The sequence below is a fragment of the Mustela erminea genome, chromosome 17 (genome assembly GCF_009829155.1).
Source record: "Mustela erminea isolate mMusErm1 chromosome 17, mMusErm1.Pri, whole genome shotgun sequence".
Taxonomy (NCBI): Eukaryota; Metazoa; Chordata; class Mammalia; order Carnivora; family Mustelidae; genus Mustela; species Mustela erminea.
The window spans coordinates 43255300-43279145 of NC_045630.1; the positions used below are offsets into that span (position 1 = coordinate 43255300).

Genomic DNA, 23846 nt, shown 5'->3' on the forward strand with positions numbered 1-23846 from the left:
CCCCTCAGTCCCCCACCCTCCCACCAAATGCCCTTGCCCAGAGCATCCCCAGGCCAAGGCCAGGTGCCCAGCAAGCCCGGAGGCACAGGTGGCTGAGTCCCAAGGAAGCAGAGTGAGTGTCTAGTTCAGGGACGACAAGAAGGCTGAACCGGGAGGACCAGCGCGGGCTGACTGGTTGTGGCTGCCTGGAGCACTGGATGTGGGCCATTCCTGAGACTAAAACTTCATCCGGAAGGAGTAAAGTGGTCATGTGCTGCTCTCTGTCCTGGGCAGGGGACAGAGGCATGCCACAGGCACCACACACATCGCCATCCCCGATTCAGTCCAACCCTCCAGACCTTGCAGATGAGAAACTGAGGCCCACAGAAGGGAAATGACATGTCCCCGGTCTCACGGCTGGTCGGTTACAGAGTCGGGGACCAGCCGCCAAGCCTGATTCCCTGCAAGGCATGGCATGCTCCCCTGTCCCAGCAGACCCTATGCCATAGGCCAGCTCCACTCCGAGTGCTCCCCACCCCGCAGTCCCCTTCCAAGGTAGAGCCGGCAGAGCCTCCCCTGGAGAAGTGTCCCAGATGGTTGGTGATAGGACAGAGACGCAAGCTATGGCCTGCAACCCATCCGCTTCCTACACCTCCCTGGGAGAAGCCATTAACTCATCTGGGAGATAAGACTCCGATCATTTCCTCCACAGCCCATACTGCCTGGCAGCTCAGAGTGGGGGCAGGGCACCCTTGGAGAAAGGAGGGAAAGCCAGGCGTCTCCTGTTCCATGGTCCAGCCCCAGGACCCACTGCTGCTCAGACAGCCTCTGGGTCCGGGGACAGGAAAGGGTTCCTGGAACCAGTGCAGGAACGGAGGGCTCTGGGCCGTGACCGGCTCGCTGCTGCCACCCAATGGCAGCCAGAAGCCCTGCATGTACCTGAAAGGCCGCCCACGTCCATCTTCTTCAGGTTCTTGGCCTCCAAGATGCAGACAGTGAGTTTCCCGGCTGTGGGCACATAGCGCAGGGAGGTGCAGATGTCGCCCAGCTTCTCTGGCTGTCCAGGGACAAGAACGGGACTCAGGGTCATCTCAACCATCCCGCCATTCACCCCCCTTTTGCCGAGACTGGCGAGACAGTGGTCCTCCCCAGCTCTCTCGGTCCCCAGTCCCCATCCCCATATCTGTGATCTTTGAGGTCTCCCGCCCTCCTGCTCCAGTTCAACGAAGCCCCCGAGAGTGGCACTGCAGGAGCCATGGCCTCCAGAGTGAGAGAAGCAGAGCACAGACTGCGGGTGATCATAGACTCAGGGTGTGGGGTGTGGCCCGGCTCCTACCCCAGGCCTAGGGGAGGTGGGAAGGAGTGGGTGTGGTACACTGGAGAGGGTTTATTTCCAAGGACACTGGGAAACTGTCTCAGAAGTCTTCCTCCCTGATTCCTCTGTCTTTGAGGCCACTCAGGGTCAACCATTCTGCCTGAAGAGGGATCTGCGGTCTTCCAAGCACTTTGCATCCCTTTTCTTGGGTGACTGTCCCCAGAATGCTTTCACATAGGTAAGTGGGGGTTCCTTGTGACCAGTGAAAGTTCCACAAAGTCCACAACAATTTAGCACTGGGGGCAGGGGGAGAGCCCAGCGCTGGTGGGTCCTAAGAGCTCTGCCAACACCAGGCCAGAGTTGAGCTGCTCAGAAATGGGGTGCTCAGAGACGAGGCGCTCAGAGACGGGGCCACTCGGGCCAATTCTGACCTCCTCACTCTCAGCTCAGGTGTTCTGGGCCTGCCTTCACCCAGCGTGAGCCCCAAGGGAAGGAAGGGTGTCGTAAGTGTCTCTTCTCACCTACCCCCCATTACCAGTACTGCACTGGGCACACAGCAGGGGCTTGGCCGAGACAAAGGATGCTTGGAAGGAGGGGTGGCTAAAATGGAATGTTCGGCACAGTATATGGCACACAGGTGTTTAATAAATGTTGGGTAAGTGACTGAGTGCCGTAGTAGTTGCTGGGAGGGCAAGCCCCATGCTGAGAAACTTTTATAATAAACGTGGGCTTTCCCTGTCGGTAAACTGAGGCACAAAGTCAGGAGCCCCCTGGCCCTAATGATAGCAGAACCTTAGGAGTAAAATAACAATGGTGTTCTCCTTTACTTGAGCACCTACTAGATGCCAGATGTCTACTGGGTGCCAGGGGCATTACAGAAATAGGTAATTCTTACCTGTAAAGACAGACTACAGGAGAGAAGCCAGGTCTAAAGAGATTAAGTGACGTACCCAGCTCTGACTGCAGAGCTGGGATCCTAACCCAGCCCACCCACCCTAAGGCCGCCCTCTCCCTGTCCCTCTCCCTGTCGTGCCAGTAGGTGGCAACCCAGGTGGGCAGCCACATTCATCTTCCATCCGGTCTCTCACCTCCTCCTTCTCCCCGCCCTGCAGGTCTCTCCACTCCTCGATGGGCTGGCCAAGGTCCACGGTGTTCATAGGCACCTTTACCTCTCCGATGATGTCGTGTTTGGAGAAGCGGTCAAAGTCGTAGATGGCCATCACCAGGGTTTTGCCTCCTAGCTCCTGGTATGGCACCTGGAGGGCACAAGCAGGATCAGAGAGGGGTCAAAGCAACTCACACACCTCCAGGGGCTGCTGTGGGCGGGACCCTGGGTCTGAGCTCTACTCCCCCTAACCCACGGGACTCCCGGCAAGTTTGCAGAGACAGAGAGACGACTTCGGGGTCTAGGGGAGACGAGTGTGTGTGGGAAGGTGGGATGTCACCGTCCTACAGGAGCCTGAGTAGTGACCTCACCCATAAGCCCACAGTCCGACCTGCCACTGTTCCAGCCTGAGCTCATTCCAGGGACTTAGCCACGGCCAAGGACCAAGGAAAGGCCTGAAGAACTGAAATGGAATTGGGATCAGGGAGGGAACTGTCCGGCCACATCACCTTGAAAGTGAAAGTTTCATTGAAGGCAGGGTTCAGGGTCTTCCGATGGACTTTGGTCTCATATTTCTTCTTCTTGTCTGGAAGAAGGAAGACTTTGACATAAGGGTCTGAAGTGCCTCCCATGTCCAGGGCGGGCAATTCGGCAGCCTGCAGAACGCCGACGGTGAGCTGTGGAGAGAACGAGAGGGGCCCTGAGTCTCGGGACTGCTCCAACACCAGACGTGGCCCCGGACCCAGCACGCACCAACCCTTCTTCAGTGCTGGGCGGCTGTGGAGGCGGGAACGGGGTGGTGCTAGAGAGGAAGACCGGTCTCCATCTCCACCCCAAGAACTTGGCATGACATCGGTGGATGCCGGAGCTGAGAGGTTAACTGATTTGCCCAAGGTTGGTAGGCCAAGTTCACGGCAGAGCCCATCCGAGCCAGGGAACCTTCTCCAGAGCACAGTGGTGGCCAAGGCAGTCTTGGGGTACATGCCTGTGATTTCCAGCCCACCCCACTCCATGAAAAGGAGCAATGCCTATGGGCCGAGGCAGGCGTGAGGTGTGTGGGAGTGTGGAGCTGGTTCTATCCCGTTCCCACCCACATTCCAGCCCTCTGCTCCAGCCCCCACTTTACCCTCCAGCCAGGTCCTCATACCTGGTTGGCCTGGAAATCATAATCCAGGGAAAACTGCAGTTTGCCCAGATTCTCTGGCTCTTTCTCTTCCTCTCCTTCACCCTCTCCCTCAGTCAGGCCGGTCTCTGCGTCGTCATCATCCTGTGGGGGCTGGGCAAGAGGATGGGTGAGTTAAGAGGAGAGAGAACAGAGCCTGGCCAGTGCAGGGCCAGCGGGAAGCCAGCCCCTCCATGCAGACCCTGACTCGGAGCTGGGTGTGGAGCAAGGAGTGGGAATGCGGCACTGCCCTGGGGGACTTGCTTCTGCACAACCCCTCAAAGCCCCCAGGCAGCCCGTCAGGACCCCAGCCTGTGTCTGGAAGACGTGGCTCTGGTTTGGGTGTGCCCCTCTCCCTGCAAGACACAGTCCTGTGAGCCCAGGCACCATGCCAATGCTCTAGGGCTTCTTGAGGTGGCGGGGGTGGGGGGTGCTTCCCTTGTTAGCCTCTTCTCAGTGCTTCCCCAGCTCAGGCCGCCCCCCTCCAGGGCAAGACTTACCAGGAGCACAGTCCGGGCATTCAGGAGTATGGAGAGTCCACAGAGGTGAGAAGGGAAGGAAAAAAGGATGTAAGAGAAAATCCTACAGCTCACCAGCCCCTGAAGTCACAAGCACCTGGTGAAAACAGACTAGGCTACATCCAGATCATTCTCGGAGCATTGCCTCCCCACCTCGACTGTATACTGCAGGCTTCCTTTGGGCACGCACCGTGCGCACACACACACACACACACGCATACAGGCAGGAGTATACGAGCACACACAAGCCCTCAAAGGCTTAAATCTCTGGCTGACTTCTTGAAATCAAGACCTTCCTTTCACCCTCCATACTGATTCCTTGAGCAAGAGATTTCCCCTCATCACTCCCAGAACAAATGAGCAAAAGTGAAGCACACAGGGGCCTTTGTAAACTCAAAAGGAGAAACAAGAGTTTATCAAAGGACCTTTCCGGGCCAATGAACATTAAAAAATAGGGGTAAATAAGCCAAATTATTATGTGAGAGATGGATTCCACTTGGCCCTGTCTTGGTGCCTCGTGACCATTCGTTTACCTCCTTCGGTCCCCCACCCATCCCTAGCAGAGGCCTCCAGCAAGACTTTGTCCTCTAGTCTCTTCAGGCAGGAAAACACAGGGTCACTCCAATGGTGGTTTCTTGGCAGGCTGGGGTTTCTCTTTCCAACATTTTGTCCCATAGCCTCGTTGGGCGCCCATATATTGTTCTCGTCCTCTGTGTTATCAAGGATGAGTCGTGCTAACGTGTGGGAAGGGGGCTTCCCACTAGCTGATGGGTAGACAACAGTTCACTTGAGATGTAGCCAACAGGCATGAAGGTGGGGGGCATGTGGAGTTCTAAGAAGGGGAGCTGTTTGGGCTATAGAGCCCAGAAGCCTTTGCTTCACCTTCTAGAACCTGGAATGGCCGGCCTGGGCCCCTTTCTGGTCCTCCCGCCCCTGCCTTGTCCTACCTGACCCCCTTTCATGTCCTTCATGTTCATGGCGTTCTTCATGCCTTTGCCTTTCTCCTTCTTGTTCTTCTTCTTCTTACAGCAGCACTTCTTGCAGATACAGAAGCAGCAGGTGAGAAGCAAGAGGCCCGCGACCACGGCAATGGCGATCAGTGCCCAGGGAGGTACTGCCCACATAGAGAAGACCCCAAAGTCAGCAGCGCTCTGCCATACAGCCCCAGATCCCAGAGCACTGGCTAGAAGGGGTGGAGACTATGAACTCCAATGCCCACACTCCACCTTTGTGAACCACACACTCACGAGTGATTGACATAGAAATTGCATATCCTTTTTGCGCATCTTTTCATCAATACCCTCCTCTCTCCTTAGCCTACTACCCTTGTGGTATAGGCCCTGAGAGACAGCAGCCAGGTGTATGTGAGGAAGAACATCAACTCTGGTTGTGGAGCTGTCTTCCCACTGGCTCTGTTGAGTTTTGACTCCTTTGATCTATGGAAAACTGGCTTATAGTGGAGAGAATGGGATGGTCTGTATTGGACCAAGTATAGAAAGAGCCCCTCCAACCCACTGCCAATGCCCAGTCTTGAGACGGCTGACCCAGAGCCAGCAGGCCAAGCTCCTTTAGGACCTAGAAGGTTCAACTTGGCAGAACTCGTGGGCCCTGGGCTGCTCTCCGTGGTCCTGAAGCGCCATCTCCCATGGGTGGGGCTGCTCCCCTTCAGCTCTGGTGATCCTATATAGCCTTTGCCAAGAATTCAGAAAGCAATGGGAGATGAGGGTAGGTATTTTCTGTCTTTCACACTAACGTAGTTTCAGAATATGACTGGAAAACCTCAATTATAACTTCCGTTTTGTGATTTTTCATCTTCCTTTGGTTTCAAATTTTGATAATTTTCTAAACTTTAAGACTGGGACATATAAAACCCTTTTTCCCTTTATTAGTGCCAGACCACACTCTCCCCCATTCCTGAAGGGACTCCCCAAATAACCCATCCTGAAATCCAAACATGCAGCCAATCTCATCCCACTGGCACTCCCCACTCTTCCCCACCCTGCCCTGCCCATAAGGCCTTTCACTAACCCTAGCCTCACCCCACCCTCTCAGCCCCCTGGGACACTCACAGGGGATCTTCTGGATCTCATTGAAGAATTTGTCCTTTATCGTGGCAACATGTCCTCCTTACTCTCCCCAGCGCCCCCACTCTCGGTAGAGTTGTCTAAGAGCCCAGTTGATATTGTGGCGGTGGTAGTGGCAGGAGCCACAATGGGCTCCTGGTTCCTCTTGAAGATGTTCCTCATGGTGGCAGAGGAGATCACTGCAGACGAGAGGGGAACAGGAGCAGATGAATGTCCCAGGGATTACAGAAAGCTCTACCCAAAGGACTGGAAAAATTCTTTCAAATTTTTTGAAAGAAAATTTTCTTTCAAAATTTTCTGGGTGGCTCAGTGGGTTAAGCCGCTGCCTTCGGCTCAGGTCATGATCTCAGGGTCCTGGGATCGAGTTCCCTCGAGTCCTGAGAGCCAGGAATCAGGCTCTCTGCTCAGCAGGGAGCCTGCTTCCCTCTTTCTCTCTCTCTGCCTGCCTCTCTGTCTACTTGTGATCTCTGTCTGTCAAATAAACAAATAAAATCTTTTTTTAAAAAAAGTGAGACTATTCAAATAATCCCTTTATAATTCAAAGATATTTCCTATAATATTAATAACTATGGTAAATCAACAACAATAATAGTCATCATCAAGTTACGATGTATATGAGTCAGGCATGGTGCAAAGTATTTCCATGCATGACCTCAACTAATCCAAACAATTGTCTAATTTTTTTTAAAATAATTTTTGCTCTATTTATTTATTTGAGAGACAGAGAGGGAGAGAGAACACAAGCCAGGGGGAGGAGCAGAGAGAGAAGCAGTCCCCCCGCTGAGCAGGGAGCCCTATGTGGGACTCAATCCTGGAACTCCAGGACCATGACCTGAGCCAAAGGCAGCCACTTAACGGACTGAACCACCCAGGTGCCCCAATTCTTTTAAAGATTTTTATTTTATTTATTTATTTGAGAGAGAGAGAAAGAGAAAGAGAGAACAGAAGCTGGGGGAGGAGCGGGACAGGGGCAGGAGCAGAGGGAGAAGCAGACTCCCTACTGAGCAGGGAGCCCAATGTGGAACTCAATCCTGGGACTCCAGGATTATGACCCAATAGCCTAATATTTGATTATTATTCCCATTTAACAGAAGTGGAAATGGAGATCCGAGAGGTCAGCCAGTTTTCCCAAGGTCACTTAGCTGGTAAGTTCTGAGACTGATGCATGAACCGGTTGGCCTGACTCCAAAGCCTGTAAACTTTATCGCTTTCATATATCTCATTTAAATCCAAACACACAACTCTAGGAAGGAGGCAAGGTTATGCTATGGAAGACTTCTTCTTGAGCCTGTCTTCTCCTTAATTTCCTCCATGACCTCGTTCTGCCTAGATTCCTGCTCATTCCTCTCAAATTCCTGCTGTCACCATCCCTGCCCTCAGTCTACATCAGCATCTCTAGAAAACAGAGGGCAAGAGACTGGAAGAGAAGCTTCCCATAATTATACCACCCAGAGATAACTCAGGTTTACATTTTGCAGCATTTTGTAAGTTTTTCTGGGTGTGTTTGACTTGTTGAGACCATACTACGTGTAATTCAGCATTTTGCTTTTTTAATTTTTATTTTTTTCATGACCCTGACTTTTTAAAAGATTTTTATTTATTTATTTGACAGAGAGAGAGAGAGATCACAAGTAGGCAGAGGCAGGCAGAGAGAAAGGGGAAAGCAAACCCCCCGCCGAGCAGAGAGCCCGATGTGGGGCTCAATCCCAGGACCCTGAGATCATGACCTGAGCTCAAGACAGAGGCTTAACCCACTTAGCCACCCAGGCGCCCCATTTTGCTTTTTTTAATATATAATTTTATCATAAGAATTTTCTCTATCTTTTTAAAAAAAAAAAGATTTATTTATCCTAGAGAGAAAAAGAGCACGTGCACAGGTGAGTGGGGGAAGGGGCAGAGAGAGAGAAAAGCAAACTTCCCCCCGAACTTAGAGCCTGATGTGAAGCTCGATCCCTGGACCCTGAGATCATGACCTGAGCCAAAATGAAGAGTTATTAGATGTTTAACAGACTGAGACACTCAGGCGCCCCCAATCTTTTCTCTTGTCATTAACATCTTCCTTTATTATTAAATAACTAGACAGCACCCCATTCCATGGAAGCATATTTGCTTAACCATTGCACTATTAGACATTTAGACAGTTTCCAAGTTTTTGCTGGTAAAAATATTACTTTGGGGCATTCGTTTAAGGCAGAGGAGTGACCTGTTCTGTTAAAAGTGGGACTTTGGGAAGACAGCTCCACAGGCACTGGAGGAAGTGAGGCTGCGGCTGAGGGCCAGCATAGGGTTAGTTCCACAGACCAGACAGAGACGATGTGGATCTAGACCAGAGTAGGAACACAGGGGATGCACCAGAGAGGACAAATGTGAGAACCATTCATTCATTCATTCTAAGTGAAAATAAAAGTGTAATTCTGAGAAATGCCACAAAGGAGTGATACTTGGTGGTATGAGTTTATAATGGGGTACATCTGACCTAATCTGGGAGAGAAAAAAATGCTTTCCCAAGGAACTGACCAAGACCTGAGGATAGTGGGAAATACCCAAGTGAGGAGGAGAGGAAGGAGCAGCCTGAACAGACAGGACAGCATGTGCAAAGGCCCGGAGGCAGGAAGCAGTATGCCGAGTGCAGAACCTGAAGGAAAACCAGAGTGGAGGGAGCCTGAGTCAAGATGGGGCTGGAGGAGCAGGCCGGGGTGGCCCAGGCACAGACCCTCACAGTCCACAGCAAAGACTTTGTCTTCACCCAAAGAGTAATGGGAAGCTGTCAGAGGGCTATAAGGATGCAGGTAATGTGTACAAATTTACATTTTGAAAACTGCACTTTGGCGCCAGTGAGTAAAAGCCTAGAAGGCACCCTGACTCCAGAGGGAAGGGAAAAGAGCTTAAAAAAGCCAATAATGGATGTCATGTTAACTGCAAGTTCCCATGAAAGACTCTCCAATGTTCTTGGGCAATCCCCACAGGGGAGTGACAACAGCGGCTTGGAGGTTACGTGGGGGCTGTTAATAAGGCCGCAGCACAGAGCAGTGGCTTCTCCAGGGCCCGGAGCCTGGAATGCCCTTTTAAATCCACTTCTGGCCAAAAAGCATGAGAACAAAACTGCCCAGCTAAGCAAGAGAATAACGGAGATGCTGGAGAAGATGGCTCTTGACACAAGGCAGGGGCAGAGGCAGGCGCGCGGAGACGGATGGGGCGGGTTCAGGGCCCACCTGCTCAGCTACACATCTATAAAGCGCTACTTTCTAGATGCATCACTTTCTAGAGTTATCCTGAGCTCCTCACCTGCCGTCACCCCCACAGGGGGTGCGCAAACTCGTCAGCTCCACTCGCAGTGGTTTCCAAGTCCGGCCACTTCCCACCTCTCCACCTGGAGTCCCACGGTAGCCACCTGTCTGGAAGTTTCCCGCTCTCCTCTGCTCAGTCTAATCACGCGGCAGCCAGCCACGTGTTTGAAAACCCTCCAATGGCCTCTCATCACACTTAGATTAAATCTCTGCTTGGCCTGGCCTCTGGCCCCTGGCTGGCTCCCTGGAGCATTTCCTAACTCCCCTGCTCTCAGCCCCTCAGTTCCTGCCCCAGTGGTCTTCTGGCTGCAGGTCACAGGCTCACCAACCCGACTCACGGCTCTCACACTTACTTTCCCCCGCCTAGCCTGCCTTTCCTCCAGAAAGCTCCTTGACCTCCCTGAGGCACCTTCAGTCCCTCCTGTCTTCATCTCCCAGAGTGGTCCAGCACGCCAATAACTTTTTCCCTAATTCCCTACATACCCTCCCCTTCTCTGCCTTTTCAACGCCCCCAGGCTAAACACCACCTGGAGAAATCCCCTCCCCCAGGAGGTCTGAGTGTTTGTGTTCCTGCCCCCCAAACTCCTATGCTGAGATGTTGAGCTCAACGTCACGACGTTAGGAGGCAGGGTCTGGGAGGCATTTAGGTGATCGGGTGGAGCCTCTGGGATGGGGTTAGGGCGGGAGAAGCAGAGGCCAGAGCTAGCGGGCTCCTTTCACCAGGTGGGGAGCCAGACGTCTGTGGTCTGCAGCCTGCAGGAGAGCCATCACTGGAACCCAGCGGTGCTGGAACCCCAATCTCAGACGTCCCAGCCTTCAGAGCTGTGAAAAAGTTCTGTCATGGATAAGCCTCCTGGTTTATGGTATTTTGTTATGGCAGTCGGAGCTAAGACCCGCCCTATCAAGGTCGTCCTCTCTGCTGCCCCCCAGACCACGGAGCACCACGGGTGAGCAGCCGCATGAAGGCAGCCGGGCGCCCCCCGGATGCTCAACATGGAAATCTTCGCATACATGCCCCATCAACTCACTCCGCCTCCCTTCGCAATGGACACAGCCACGTGACCCTTCTATTTCCATGGCCCCAACACCTGGCCCGTTATTATTAGAAGCCACTGAAAGAAATCTGAGAATGCCCCACCAGAGGCCAAGCCACCCACCCTCTCCTCCCGATGACCTGTTTCAGCTGAGTACTTTCCTCCTATCGAAGACCAGGCCCTCCATCTCGGTCGGAGGCGACCCCTCTGACCTCAGGACACTGTCTTGATCTGTGGTCTTCCTTAGCCCAACCTTTCCTGCTCAACCAGTTCGTTCAGGTCTAGTTGCTTCACAGCCTACTGGGACTGGTCACCAGGTCTCCCAATGTCTGCCCAATCCTACTTTCCTCTGGACCATGCAACCTCTTCAATGGTAGAGGATACACTAGTAAGAAAAGTTATTTGTAGGCTCAGGAATTATTTTAGAACAGTGGATGTTGTCACTTGAGCCACCACTGTATTGGTAGCAGCTGGCAGTTGGTGAGGGACACAAAACAAATACAAAGTGCAAATAACAGAAACAAACAAGACAAAACAAAAATGGGAACAGGGCAAGGCTGGGGATAAGAAAATTTCCCTCTCTGGGGCCCCTGAGTGGCTCAGTCAGTTAAGCATTCAACTCTTGATTTCTGCTCAGGGGCAGAAATGATCTGATGGTTGTGAGACGGAGCCCTGTGTCGGGCCCTGCTGGGGAGTCTCTCCTTCCGCCTACCCCGCTGCCTACTTGCTCGCTCTCTCTCAATCGTAAGTGAATAAATCCTGAAAGAGAGAAAGAAAGAAAGGGAGGAAGGGAGGAAGAAAGGAAGGAAGGAAGAAAGAAAAGAAAAGAAGAAAAGAGAAGAAAAAGAAGGGGTTCCGTGTGCTGGATTTTTCCCATTTTAAAATACCACCAACCGGGTGCCTGGATGGCTCAGTGGGTTAAGCCTCTGCCTTCGGCTCAGGGCGTGATCCCAGGGTCGTGGGATCGAGCCCCGCATCAGGCTCTCTGCTCAGCGGGGAGCCTGTTTCCCTTTCTGTCTCTGCCTGCCTCTCTGCCTACTTGTGATCTCTGTCTGTCAAATAAATAAATAAATAAAATCTTTTTTAAAAAAATTTAAATAAATAAAATAAAATAAAATACCACCAACCAAGCAATGAAGACCCTCCCTGCCCCTCCTCATTCAGCTGCCTCAGTCTCCCCCTCCCCTCAGGGTCACACCTACCACATGGTCTCTGTTTCCTCGCCCCCCTCCCTTCAGCGCCCCCTCCGCGGCTTCTGCCCCATCACCCCACTGACGTGGCCCTCTGCCTAGCCACAGATGACCGCAAGGTCGCTGAGCCCAGCGGAACCTTTCATTTGGTCATACTTGACCTCCCTCGTGTTCACCCCCACCACTCCCTGATTTTCATCCTAATTCAGCTTCCATCCGTTGCCTCAAGGTTTGCCCTCGAGCCTTCTTTTTTCAGGCCTAGGGTCCCCCCAGGTGACCACAGTCCCATTCCAACGGCTGTCACAACCCACCTTACTTCTGAGCTCCGAGGCCCAGAGGTCCAGCCAGGCCCTTGACACAGACCCTCCATCCCCTGTATTTCCTCTCGCTCACCTCCAATCAGTGCTGCAGGTGCCACCGAAGCAACCTTCATAAAACATGAATCTGACTACATCACTATGGTTAAAAGCCATCCCAGAGGGGCGCCTGGGTGGCTCAGTGGGTTAAAGCCTCTGACTTGGGCTCAGGTCATGATTCCAGGGTCCTGGGATCGAGCCCCACATCGGGCTCTCTGCTCCGTGGGGAACTTACTTCCTCTTCTCCCTCTGCCTGCCTCTCTGCCTACTTGCGATCTCTGCCTGTCAAATAAATAAATAAAATCTTTAAAAAAAAAAAAAAAGCCATCCCAGGGACACAAGCCGCCATCCCAAACGTGGCCTACGAGGCCGTCCTGTTCTGTATCCACTTCATCTCCTCTTCCCCTCCCCAGTCTCTAACACCAACCACACCTGCCCTCTGCTGTTTCCTGTAATACACATGCACCGCCCCCTGACACACACACACACACACACACACACACACACACATTACAGGGCCCTTGCACCCTCTGTGTCCCCACTCCCCAACTTCACGGAGCTAAGACCTGCACACCCCTCTCAGCCCAGCTCAGATGGCACCTCCTCCAGAAAGCCTTCCCGACCACGCCCAGGGCTCCTGCCGCCACCTGCACCAGATCAAGGCCTGGTGTGCGTCCTCACTCTCCCAGCCCTTACGTGGCCTGTAACTATTTAAGCAGAGACCACGCTTGTTTTGCTCACTCCTGTAGCTCTGGGGCAGGGTTTGGTAAACTCTGGCCCACGGGTCACACGGAGCCCACTGCCTAATCTTTGTAAATAAAGTTTTATTGGAACACGGCCACACTCATCTGTTCACACGATCCCTCTGGCTGTTTTCCACACCACGACAGAGCCGAGTGGCTGTGGCAGAGCCTGGGTGGCCCGAAAAGCCTACAGTCTCTACTCTCTGGTCCTTTAAGAGAAACTTTGCTGACCGTGCCCTCGCAGAAACCACAGCATCTGACATAACACAGGCATTCAGTAAACATCTGATACGTGACTGGAACACTGAGTGAGCAGGACACAGACTCTTAGATCACTGGGCACGTTATGTCATCTCACAGATGACACCGGAGCCCATCCTTCCCCGGACACGGGGAGCACCACTGCCTGACTCTGCTGGCGGGGCTCTTTCCAGAAGCATGTTAAAGACTCCATCTGACTGCTCCAGTAGTCCCCAGGCTGGGTTCAGTGGGTGTGCACGCATTTGTGCGTGTGTGCGACAAGACAGGTAAGTGGGGGTGTGCACAGTTCTGGGGGCTGCCCACCCTTCCTCTCCCTTGGCAGCCAGGCCCCTGCCATGGAGTCGAGCACATTCCCAGATGAGCTGTCTGACCCTGGCTGGTTTCTTTGACCTCTCTGAGCATGAGATGGCTTCACTGTCAAACAGATGGCGTTCCTCGTGCCTTTAGTCTCGCTAGGATTAAATGGGCTGGTGCGAGCGCTTTCCAGGGCCCTGCGCCTGCCCACAACACTGACAAGTGCTTCTCCTAATTCCAAGGCTGCTCTTTGGGCTGCATTTCCATTTCCCCTCTAGAGTCCCTCCCTCCGAAGTGACTCACTGACTCTGATCTCCTCACTCTCCCAAACCCTCTCCCCACCACCCCATAATCCCACGGTGCCCTCTAGAGGCTCCAGGCCTCTCTGTCCCTCTGCCCTGCCCCGAGCCCTCCCAGGCCTGCTCTTCCAGGTTTTTTTCTTTCTTTCTTTCCCCGAATAACCCTCCCCCTCCACGCGGGGTTCGATCCCAAGACCCTGGGATCATGACCTGAGCTGAAGGCTGATGCTCAATCAACTGAGCCACCAAGGACCCCTCAGGGGGCCTTTCTGTCAGGACAAGGAGGATGGTAGGCTCCCTACTTTCCCTCTTGTCCATCTCTAGTTTGTCAGCCCAGCAGGCAGAGGGATCCTGTTACAAAAACAAAACGCTTACAGTGGCTCATTCCCCCTCAAAGTACCCCATCAAGGCCCTGCACACAGAGCCCGTGCCCTTGCTCCTCCCCGCCCTCTGCCTCGCTGGCCTCCTTCCAGATCTTCATGCATGCCAAGCACACTCTTAGCTCAGAGCCTTGGCACCTACTGTTCCCTCAGCCTGAAACACTGTTCCCTGCAGGTTTCCACATGGCTACGTCTTTAGCTCAGTGAGGTCATCGGTGATGACCGTTTTTGAAAGTGCAAACCCCACCAGCCACTGGCACTTCCTCCCCCCACTTTTTTTCTCTATAGCACTTATCATCAACTGACATGTGCTGTATTTTATCATTTTATCTGTGTCTCCACTCCCCAGACTTGAAGATTCATGAATACAGGGATGTCTGACTAGCACACAGTAGGCCCTCCCAACCATCTGTCAGGAATGGATGAGTCCCATGCCTTTCCTGTCCGAAGTGCCTCCTAGAACTCACCCAGCTGTGAATGTTTGTGACATCACCAACCATTTCTAGAGCACGTATGCATTTCTAAAAACTACGAGGTTTTATGTTCCCTCTTGGGTAAGCCTAGGGGGTCAGTGTTTTCTTCCCTACTTATTCCACCAGAAGCTAAGGAAACAAGAGGTTGAAGACTGAGCGCCAGTTCCCAACAGTCCTGTGGAAAACAGAGGCCCAGAGAAGTGAAGTGACTTGTCCAAGGGCACACAGCCCATGCTGCTGGCAGTGCTGGGAGCAGAATCTTCTGGAGCCCCAACCAGTGCTCCTTCCCTCCCAGCAGAGCCACCTCCTTCGTCTCCGGGGCTCTTCCCCACTCTAGGCTTCCAGGGTCTGAGCAGAGGCAGAGACAAGCACAGAAAAAGAGGAAAAGTCCAATCCTCAGGGATTTATAGCTGCCGTGGCCTCCCCCGTGGCTCAGGCTGCAGTCCTGGGGAAGGCAGCCAGCTGCAAGTGTTGAGGATGATAAATGATTAGAGGCTCCGGGGGCTCCCACGACGGAGTGAACTCCTGTGTCTGGTGAGAATTGCCAGAGCGGGAAAGCATGAAATGGCACCATCAGGCAGGGAGGGCTGCAGGGTGCTGTGACACCAACACCGGGACAGCTGGGAGATGGGCTGGGGGCTGGGTGGAGGCGCCCGCTCTGGGCCTACAGGGTCGGGGTCAAGGTCTGACAATGGGGGTGGGGCAAGGGGGCTCCCCAGGAGACCCAGCCAGGAGCAGACAGAGAGGAAGGGATGAGGGAGAGTCTCATTCCTGGGGAGACCCTGGGAAGCTTATGCAGACCCACACCCCCGACCCTCCTGACAGCCCGCGCCCTCAAGGCCTGGCTCTGCGGGGTGGAAGTGTGACTCTGGAACCCCTAAGCAGCCGCAAGCGCCCTGGATCACCGTGACACAGGAGCTCAGGGGCCACACTGTGGTAACTGAGGTTCTAAGACTTCAGAGAGGCTTGTCAGGGGAAGTTCAAGTTCAAGACCAGTGCCTGAAGTCAAATAAGCCTTGAAGGCTCTGCGACAGCGCCCTCTGCAGGCTGATGGAGGAAAGGCAGGCAGGAAGGACTAAGTAGTCAGGTCTCCAGTCTTGTTCTCCATGAATCCGCCTGGGAGGGAGGGCATGGCCATCAGAGATACGGCAAATTCCGCTCAGCTAAGTGCCTGCCCCACAGTCAGCATCATGACTGGAGCCCAAGTCGGCCTGAGGCCCCTCCTGCTCTACCACTCCTATCCCCCCACCCCGGGGTGGCATCGGGGGAAGGGGCGCAGCGGAAGCTCAGGACAGGGGAGTCTCCAACAGTGGGAAAAGAAGCCCCAGGAGCAGCGGTGGAGATGAGCTAGGTAGCTGGGTGGATGGAGAACCCCTGCAGGTATTCAATTCTACCCCCAGCCCACTGGTTGCCATCCGTCTGTCTGTCTGTCTGTCCAGGATGGCCACTCGGCTCCTGTGACGGTCTGAGTCCTCAGCACTCTGGCCTCAGCTTCCCTCCCCAGGGGTAGTCAGTTGGGCCTCTGGGCTGTAGTCACCACTCAGTGAGCCCTCTCCACCTGCACATACTTCGTCCCCAGCTTCCCCTCCACCACCACCCCTGCACTCTCCCGGAGAAAAGCAGAGAGGAGGCAGGCTTGGGTGGGCAGGGCCAGGTGAGGTGGTACAGGTGTTCTAAGAGTCCTTGCACACTCAGAACCACGCTGGGATCTCTGAGCACTAGCTTGCTGCCTCTGGGCCCCTCTGCAGGATGAGCAGACACTGGTGCTGGGGGGCAGCGGGGTAGGGGGGCAGTGTAGTGGAGCCAGTGACAACCTGGTTGACTTATTCCTTATCTTACCCATCTACCTGAGGAAGTGCCCTGGAGCAGGGGAGGAAACAGGATAGCCCGTGGGGGCTAAGCAGGGCATATGAACAGAGAGCCCTGGGGTACAGCAAGACAAGGAGGGCTACCCCCTTCTCCAGAGAGCCTTCCCAGCAAGCAGAAACAACAGGCCGCTGGAGGTGATCCCCCTCATGAGCCAGAGGCTCTCCGAGCTTAGTTGCGATCCCTGTCATCTAAGATGCCCTTGACCACAACCTGTCTGACAGGATGGAAGGGGGTCAGACGAGAGGCAGAAGGTGGCTTGAGCCAGCCTCGCACCCCCTCCACACCCACAGAAGTTCCCCAGTGCTCTGCTTTTAGGGTCTTTGCTCAGCTCATGGTCACCAGATTCAAGAGGGAGGTTAATCTGCCCCAGGGCTTCCATCTGTGGGTGCAGATATGGAGCGACCTCAAGAGAATGTTAATCAAAGAATGAATATGCACAAGGGTAAGCATAATATCGGGGGGGGGGGAGGAGGAGATGTGTAGATATGGGCTTATATACTCAGAGACTGCTTCTGGAAAGATGCAGAGGGAGTTGGTGACATGTGTTGTCACTGCTTCAGGGGAGGGGAGTTGGGAAGGAGTAACTGGCAGATAGATCGCTGTGCACCCTGCTATGGTGCCTGGGTTTTGAAGCACACAGGTAAATCTGCCTATCCCCTCCCCAGCCCCGGGGAGGCTTCCAGAACCAAGAGCCCAGTCCCCAGCCTTGCAAAAGACAGGCACAAAGGAGGGGGCTTGTGTAGCTGACGCAGGAATCACCCAGGTTGGGGGTCACCGAGACCTCTCCTGCCTCCCCTACCCAGAACCCACCCTGCTCCCTGCCCCTGCTTCTCCTCTGCCCTAGAAAGCATCAGCAGCTCTGAGGCCCCACACGCTTCTCCAACAGGCCCCTGGACCCCCACGGTGTCCTCCCTGATGAGACTCCCTTCAAAATCAGACTCTGACCCCACATCAAAGCTGAGTACATTTGATCCCCACCTCACACCCAAAGCACAGGAGCGTGCATGTTCACGTGCACACACACACTCAACAACTGCCACCTCAAACCTCTTCAGAATGATCTGGGGACTCTGCACCCCTGTGGATTACCACACTCAGGCCCAGATCATGGGGCGCTAACTGGATACAACGTATTTAATGTCTCCTCAGGTTGTATTTGCAGAAACCACGGTAACAAGATGGAAATGCACAACCAGCAAGCTGCCTCTCACCAAAGCCTGGCAGGCTAAAAAGATCAATACTTCAGGATAAGTTACTTTCTTATTTTTTTGAACCAATGCTCCAATCCCTCATTTGGTCCAGGGAAGCAGAAGATAAAGTTTCAACGAATTACTTTTTTAGCTCATTTTGGAAACCCATGAGCCATCTCTGCGAGTTCCTTGTGTAGCGAGGCTTGGGACAGGCCACACGTCCCGCAACTTGGCAGCAAGGTCGCCATGGCTTCTCTATAGAAGCAGAGCCTGCTGTGGACCTACCACAAGGTCCCAGGGAGCGAGAAAGTCCTTCCCAGGGTCTAACTTCAATCCCTCCTGCTGCAACACTCCACACTCCTTTCCCTTCTTTTGCATCTAGGCTGAGGTCAGCAAATCCTAGGCCACCTGAGGAGAGGCCCAGGGCAGATGAGGGTGATGAGCGGGACTGAGTCCCTCCGGAGCCTTCCCTGGCACCTCGCTAAGTTAACCATCCCAGCTTGGCTGCCCGATGGTGCCGAAGGGGAAGGCCGCACACCTGGTGCAGGGCGTCTGTCCCCGGACCTAGACTTGAGGCGCGGCTACCCTTCATCACGGAGCTGAGGAAACCCAGCAGACAACGCAGTCCAAACCCCTTGTCTGAAAAGTGAGGAAACCGCCCCCCAAGGGATGGAGGTTCTCACCTCACACAAGCAGCAAGGCAGAGCACAGAGTGGCAGGAGCAGTCGTGTCCGCGTGTCCTCAACTCCCCGCTCTTTGTCGCCCCTGCTCCACCCCAGCAGCCCACAGGGAAGCAGGGCGCAGGGGGACTGTGGAGGGGGGGGTCAGGGATGCCCCAGTCCGGCCAGGCCCCGGGGACCTGCGTCCCTCTGTCACCCCAGCCAGGACCATAGCTGGGACCAGGAGGGAGGAGCGCCCACCCACCCCCTGGGCGGTGGGGAGAGGGGCCAGGGCCCTGACTTCCTCAGAGCAAGAAGGCTCTGAGCAGCTGCTGAGTCACCTCCCCAGGCTGCCCGCCAGCCGCTGGCCTGTGCAGAGCAGCCGATGGGGGCTCCCGTGCCACCAGTCTAAAGGGTCCCTCTACCCCTGGACCTGCTGCTTTCCCTCCCCCTTCTCCCAAGACTCAGAATCCTGGGTCTTGGTCCAGAGCCCCGCTGCCTGGCACCCGACAATGTCTCCCAGACCCACAGGCAGCTCTCCTGGGGCGGAGGAAAGGGTTTCCAAGGGCTGGGTATCAAGATGCTTGGGAACGGGCTAGGAAGGCTGGGGGACCCTGACTAAGTGGGGATACATGGCAGCTTGGGGACGCATGCCTCCCAGGCTGCCTGGTGCAGTGGGGGTGCAGAGGCCTGACCCCCAAAGGTCACAGAGCCTAGGTGTACGGGGCAGGGAGGGGGCTGTGCCCTTGTCAAGGGTACCCAGGACAGCCACTTCCTGTAGCACATGGGGAAGCACTGGTTTCGGAAGAGGAAACCGATGGCTTAGTAGTGATTACCTGACGCCAGTCCACGGGCTCCCTGCTCTGCCACGTGAGCGGCTCTGCACTTCCCAGCACGGCCCCGTTACCCTGCACGCCAAATGCACATCTTCATTTTGAGCTAAAAACCGTTAAAAATTGATGCATCTTCTTCCTGACTAAACGTTACTGAGCTTTGAACACACCAGCTCTGCTCAGCGCTGCCCCGCTAAGGGACCGGGGGTTAGAGGCTGGGCTGCAAGCAAAGGTCTGAGTTTGAGTGTGTGCGTGTGGCGGTGCGGGCCGGTGTGTGGGATGAGTTTATGAGCGTGTCGGAGGGGGCGAGCGTGTGAACGTGAGTGTGTGATGCGTGTGGGGGGAGGGTAGTGTGGGTGGTTGGGGAAAGAAGGAGCAGGCAGGAGCAGGAAGCCGTAGCAAGGTGACAGGGGCCCTAGGTGGCTCTGAGGAGGAAGTGAGAGACCCCAGGAGCCTCCTCCCCGGCGGCCTGGCTGATAGGGACCCCGGTGGTGCCCCCACTGTCTGCCAGGAGGCTGCAGCCAGCCGGCCCCATCTCCATTTCCACGTGGGGGGGGCATGGATGAGGCCCCCCAGCCCTGCTCAGGCTCACGGATTCCTAGGCCCCACTCAACGCTCACAGCCCAGAGAGGAGGAGGTGGGCGAATGGTGGAAGGCCCCATTAGCCGAGTGACGGAGCAGAACTGCGGCTCTGTGGCGTGTGCTGGCAGCCGCTGGGAGACAAGGGAGGCTTGGCACCCCTCAGGCCCAGCCCAGCCAAGCGACAGCAGCCACTGAAGGACCGGGACAGTGAAGGGCCGAGGTACCGGCGAGGCTCTGTATGTGACACCATGTGCCACTGTGCTAACACGTGTGCACGGCACTGGGAACACATACGTGAACAAGGCTGTAAATGTGTGGGTCACGCAGCCACATACAGGAGTGTGAGAAGCCCTAGGAACAGAAAGTTGGGGAGTCCCAGACCACACCCGTGTCCAGGACTTCGGGTGACATGGGAAGACCCTGTACTTGGATGGCAAGCGGGACAGACCCCAGCGTGGGGCACCTTGCAATACCACAGAGCCCTGGGGGTGGGGGAGACCACAGGCCCCCAGCCCCACTGCAGCAATCCTGTCACCTCTCATTGGTCCCCGGGCGAGGGGCTCCTCTGCTTCCTCAGGTGGCCTGAGGTACGGGACCCGACGGAGGCATGGGGGGACCTGGTGTCTCCCCGCTTCCTTCCACTCTCTGGAAAGTGCCTCTGCACCTCCCTGGGTGATCTCGTGACCTTCCGAGATGCTTGGAGACCTTGACCTCTGGGTAGGACCGGGAGCCTAGCAGTGGGGCACCTCTGGGAGCAAGGCTCAGGCCCCAGCAGAGACCGGGCGAAGTGCCTGTCCCAACAGGGCCCCATGAGGACAAAATCAGCCACGAGGCACCGCCACGGAGTGGCCCGAGTACCCATGCCTTGCCCTTCCTCACCACTCCCCAGAGGGGCTGGCAGTGTCCGTGCTAACCATTGTCCCCAGGTCAGGGCTGGTGTCCCCAAAAGGAGTCCGCAGCCCTGGCTGAGAGTCAGGGACTCTCCCCCCAGCCCCGCCTTGTCCTCGGGGAGACTGCGCCACTCCTGTGTCACAGTCCCTGCATGAGGCTGTGAGGTGGGAGGTGTCTTGTTGGCCTCCGCATTTCCTGCCAGCACCGGCCCTGCACCCTGGAGCAGCCTGGCTGCTGGGCTTGACAGGCAGGGAACGGAGAAGGGGGAGTGTCACAGGGCATAGCACCCACCCCACCGGCAGCCACACCAGCAGGCTCCCTGCGGAGGGGAGGGGAGAGACTCCGTGGCTTAGGCATGCTGTCAAGGCCAGACCTCCGCAGCCTAGGGCCTGAGCCGTCCTTGGTCTGGGAGAGGCAGGCCTGCTTCCCTGGACGGCTCAGCAGGGAGACAAGACACAGACAGCCTCCAGCAGGCTGTTCCCTCGGGCTCTTCCCTCAGGAAAGGCAGTACCATGCGGTCCAGACCTCAAGAGAGACACAGGCCGAGGAAGGGCGTGAAAATTCCTTCCCTCCTTAATGAGGGACCGGGCAGAGGTTGCCCGCCTCATCCAACCTTGAAGGTCATGTCAGGGCCAAGTTTTGGGAATATGAATGAAGAAAACTCAGCCCCATCCTCAAGCAGCTCGGGGCAAGACGACACACTCAGGTTTTCTCAGAGGTGGAGCAGATGGGATTCTCCCCAGTGACAGGAGACCTCCGAGGCTCAGAGATCAACGTACCCAAGACCTCACTGTGAACTGGAACCCTGATTTCCTGGCACCCAACCCAGGGCTCTGTTCCCTCCTAACAGTCAGCCCCAGCTCGTGGGACCAAGTGTCGGGGGAAGAAATCACAAAGGCCCTGGGCCCGCAGGGTGGGGGTGTATGTCAGGGGAAAGGAAGGAAAGCTTCCCTTCCTCGAGTTTCTACTGCCTGCCACACTGAATTTCATTCATGCTCAGCCATGTCAGGTAGGTACAATATTCCCATTTAACAGATGAGGAGACTGAGGCCGAGCGGGGTACACTCACATCGTGCCCAATTTCCCCTGCCCCATAGGACGGGAAGAGCTGGCCTCAGGGGCAGAGCATTTCATACTCTGAAATACTGAGATCAGAGTATTTTACTGGGGGCCGATCAGGGAGCCGGGGGCAGTCCGAAGTCAGGGGAGCCCAGGGCGCTCTCAGCACCTAGGTGGGGGGTCAGCTGAGGGGGGATGCTGTCTGCTCCCCCCACATCCCCCCAGATGCTGGACAGGCCCTGGGGAAAAAGACGTGCCCTTCACTTTTCGGATAAAGATGCCCATTACCGCCAACACCTCTGACAGCTCAAGGTCTCCAAAAACTAAAGTGGGTCACGTAAGTCCTGGGGGCACAATTATAGTCCCCGAAGAAGAGACATGGGGAATAGGGGCCCACAGGGGCAAACCATGTCCTCAAAATGCCAACGGGCTGGAGGAGGGAAGAGATGCAGGAAAATTCCAAGTTGGAAAGTCCAGCTCGGATTCTATGTGGATCCCAACCTGGGAGTAGGACCACTAAGGGAACGGAGCCCCTGGGGCCAGGTTGGAGGGGGGCGGTAGGCAGCGATGTTGTGCACGTTAGTACCCGACCTTGGGGTCAGACGACCTGGCTTCAGGTCTCAGCTTTGCCACTTGCAGCCCTGCGAACTTGGGCGGGTAGGTTAGCTTCTCTGGGTCTTGCTTCTCCAACTGTGAGATGAGAACCAGGAGAGTTCCTGCCTTGGAGGGTTGTGAAGCTCAGGGACAGTGACCTGTCCTGTTCCTGAAGGGGGGGAACCTGCAGGCGGGTGAGCCTCTCCCGAGCACTTATGGTGGCCCAGGTTAAGCCTCCAGCCAGCACCCCCATTCTGCAGTGACAGAGCCCGGAGGCAACAGAGCTAGTGGTGCTGGTGCCCGGAGGACGTCCCAGCGGCACTCTCTCTAGTCGTGCCAGTGGGCCACCGAGCGGCGGTGATGTTGGCAGGTACCTGGCAGGCTCGTGTGCACTCAGGAATGGGCGCTATGGGGAGAACCAGGGTCTGGGAGTCATTAGCACAGGTTGGGGGCGGGGGTTGGGAGAACAGTCACCCCATGGAGAAGGAAACCAGAGACGGGCTCCCGGGAACATCCACATTGAGAGGAGTCACAGGAAGAAGGGAAATGCCAGGCAGATGAAGCACAGCCAAGTACGGAAGGAGACCCAGCGAGAAGAGAAACAGAGGCGGGGCAACAGAGGAAAGAGAGCAGTGGGCGGGGACACAGGCGGCTTTTGGGATACTCGCGCCGGAGAACATTCCGGTGAGTTGTGTGTATTAATCTAAGTTCCACCTCAATCAGAAAGAACAAAGAACACGCAGAGCAGAAAGCTCTCCCGGCAGACCCGTGGTCAGTGCTCCAGCTCTGCACTGACACGCTCCATTTGGTCCGCGAGAGCCGGACTAGAGGGCCACCCGGGGAGACTTAACACAGCCCCTGCCCCTGGCGCTGGGCACCAAGCAGGGCACCTGCTTCCTCCGGGATGCACAGGTGCTCCTGCCGAGAGACCACGGAGCAAAGGCACAAAGAACCAGGGAGCACCCCTGAGGGGAGGCTTCCTGAGCCCCAAGCCAGGGACACAGACGTGTACCTGGAAGGGGCTGGACAGTTCTAGGTAAGAGATCTGGCAGGTGGCAGGGGTGGGTGTCTGACAACCACAAGATGAGATGGGCCCACTCGCCACCATGGCCCCAGAAGGTGCAGGAACGACATCTGACGGGCAGGAGGACATCGGCCCGGGCTTGAGAAACCCCACCTTCTGGGACATCCACCCCAGAGCCTGACCTGGGGCAGGAGAGTCTCCTTGGGCCAGGACACCAGAGGCCTCTCGGCGTTCTCTCCAGGAGCTGAAGCACTGCTCTACACCCACCATTGCCAAGCGCACTGGGAATGAGCCAGGCCGTAGTCAGGGGCACACAGGTTTCCAGCCTTTCCGCCATAGGCTAAAGGAGACCGGAAAAGGCATCGGGCGGGTGATTGTCCCCTCCATGCAACCAGGGACACTGAGCATGATAGCATTCACCAACCGCAGGGCGAAGATGCCCACGTCCGTTCTGAAGGGCCACACGCAACACAGGTTAAAGCAGAAGAAACCGAGCCAGAGGGAGGAAGTGACTGGCCCAAGGTCACAGGGTTCATGGGGCAGAGCCTGGCTCCCAGTTCAGTGCTCTTCCAAGCCGGCAAAACCCTCAGGCCTGGAAAGTTTCCCAAAATAGGCACGATGTGAACATCAGGGGTTTCTGTCTCCCTATGGAAGGGCCTGGGTTA

At 55.5% G+C, this 23846-nt stretch overlaps 1 protein-coding gene across 1 annotated transcript in view; it reads right to left on the reverse strand.

The window, feature by feature from the left end:
• SYT2 (synaptotagmin 2) overlaps positions 1-23846 on the reverse strand; it is a 106186-nt gene that overhangs the window by 5152 nt on the left and 77188 nt on the right. The window contains 7 exon segments of the mRNA XM_032318804.1: positions 919-1036; positions 2383-2550; positions 2909-3076; positions 3547-3666; positions 5027-5193; positions 6149-6196; positions 6199-6342. Coding sequence (XP_032174695.1) covers positions 919-1036; positions 2383-2550; positions 2909-3076; positions 3547-3666; positions 5027-5193; positions 6149-6196; positions 6199-6325 — 916 coding nt within the window. The 5' untranslated portion in view covers positions 6326-6342.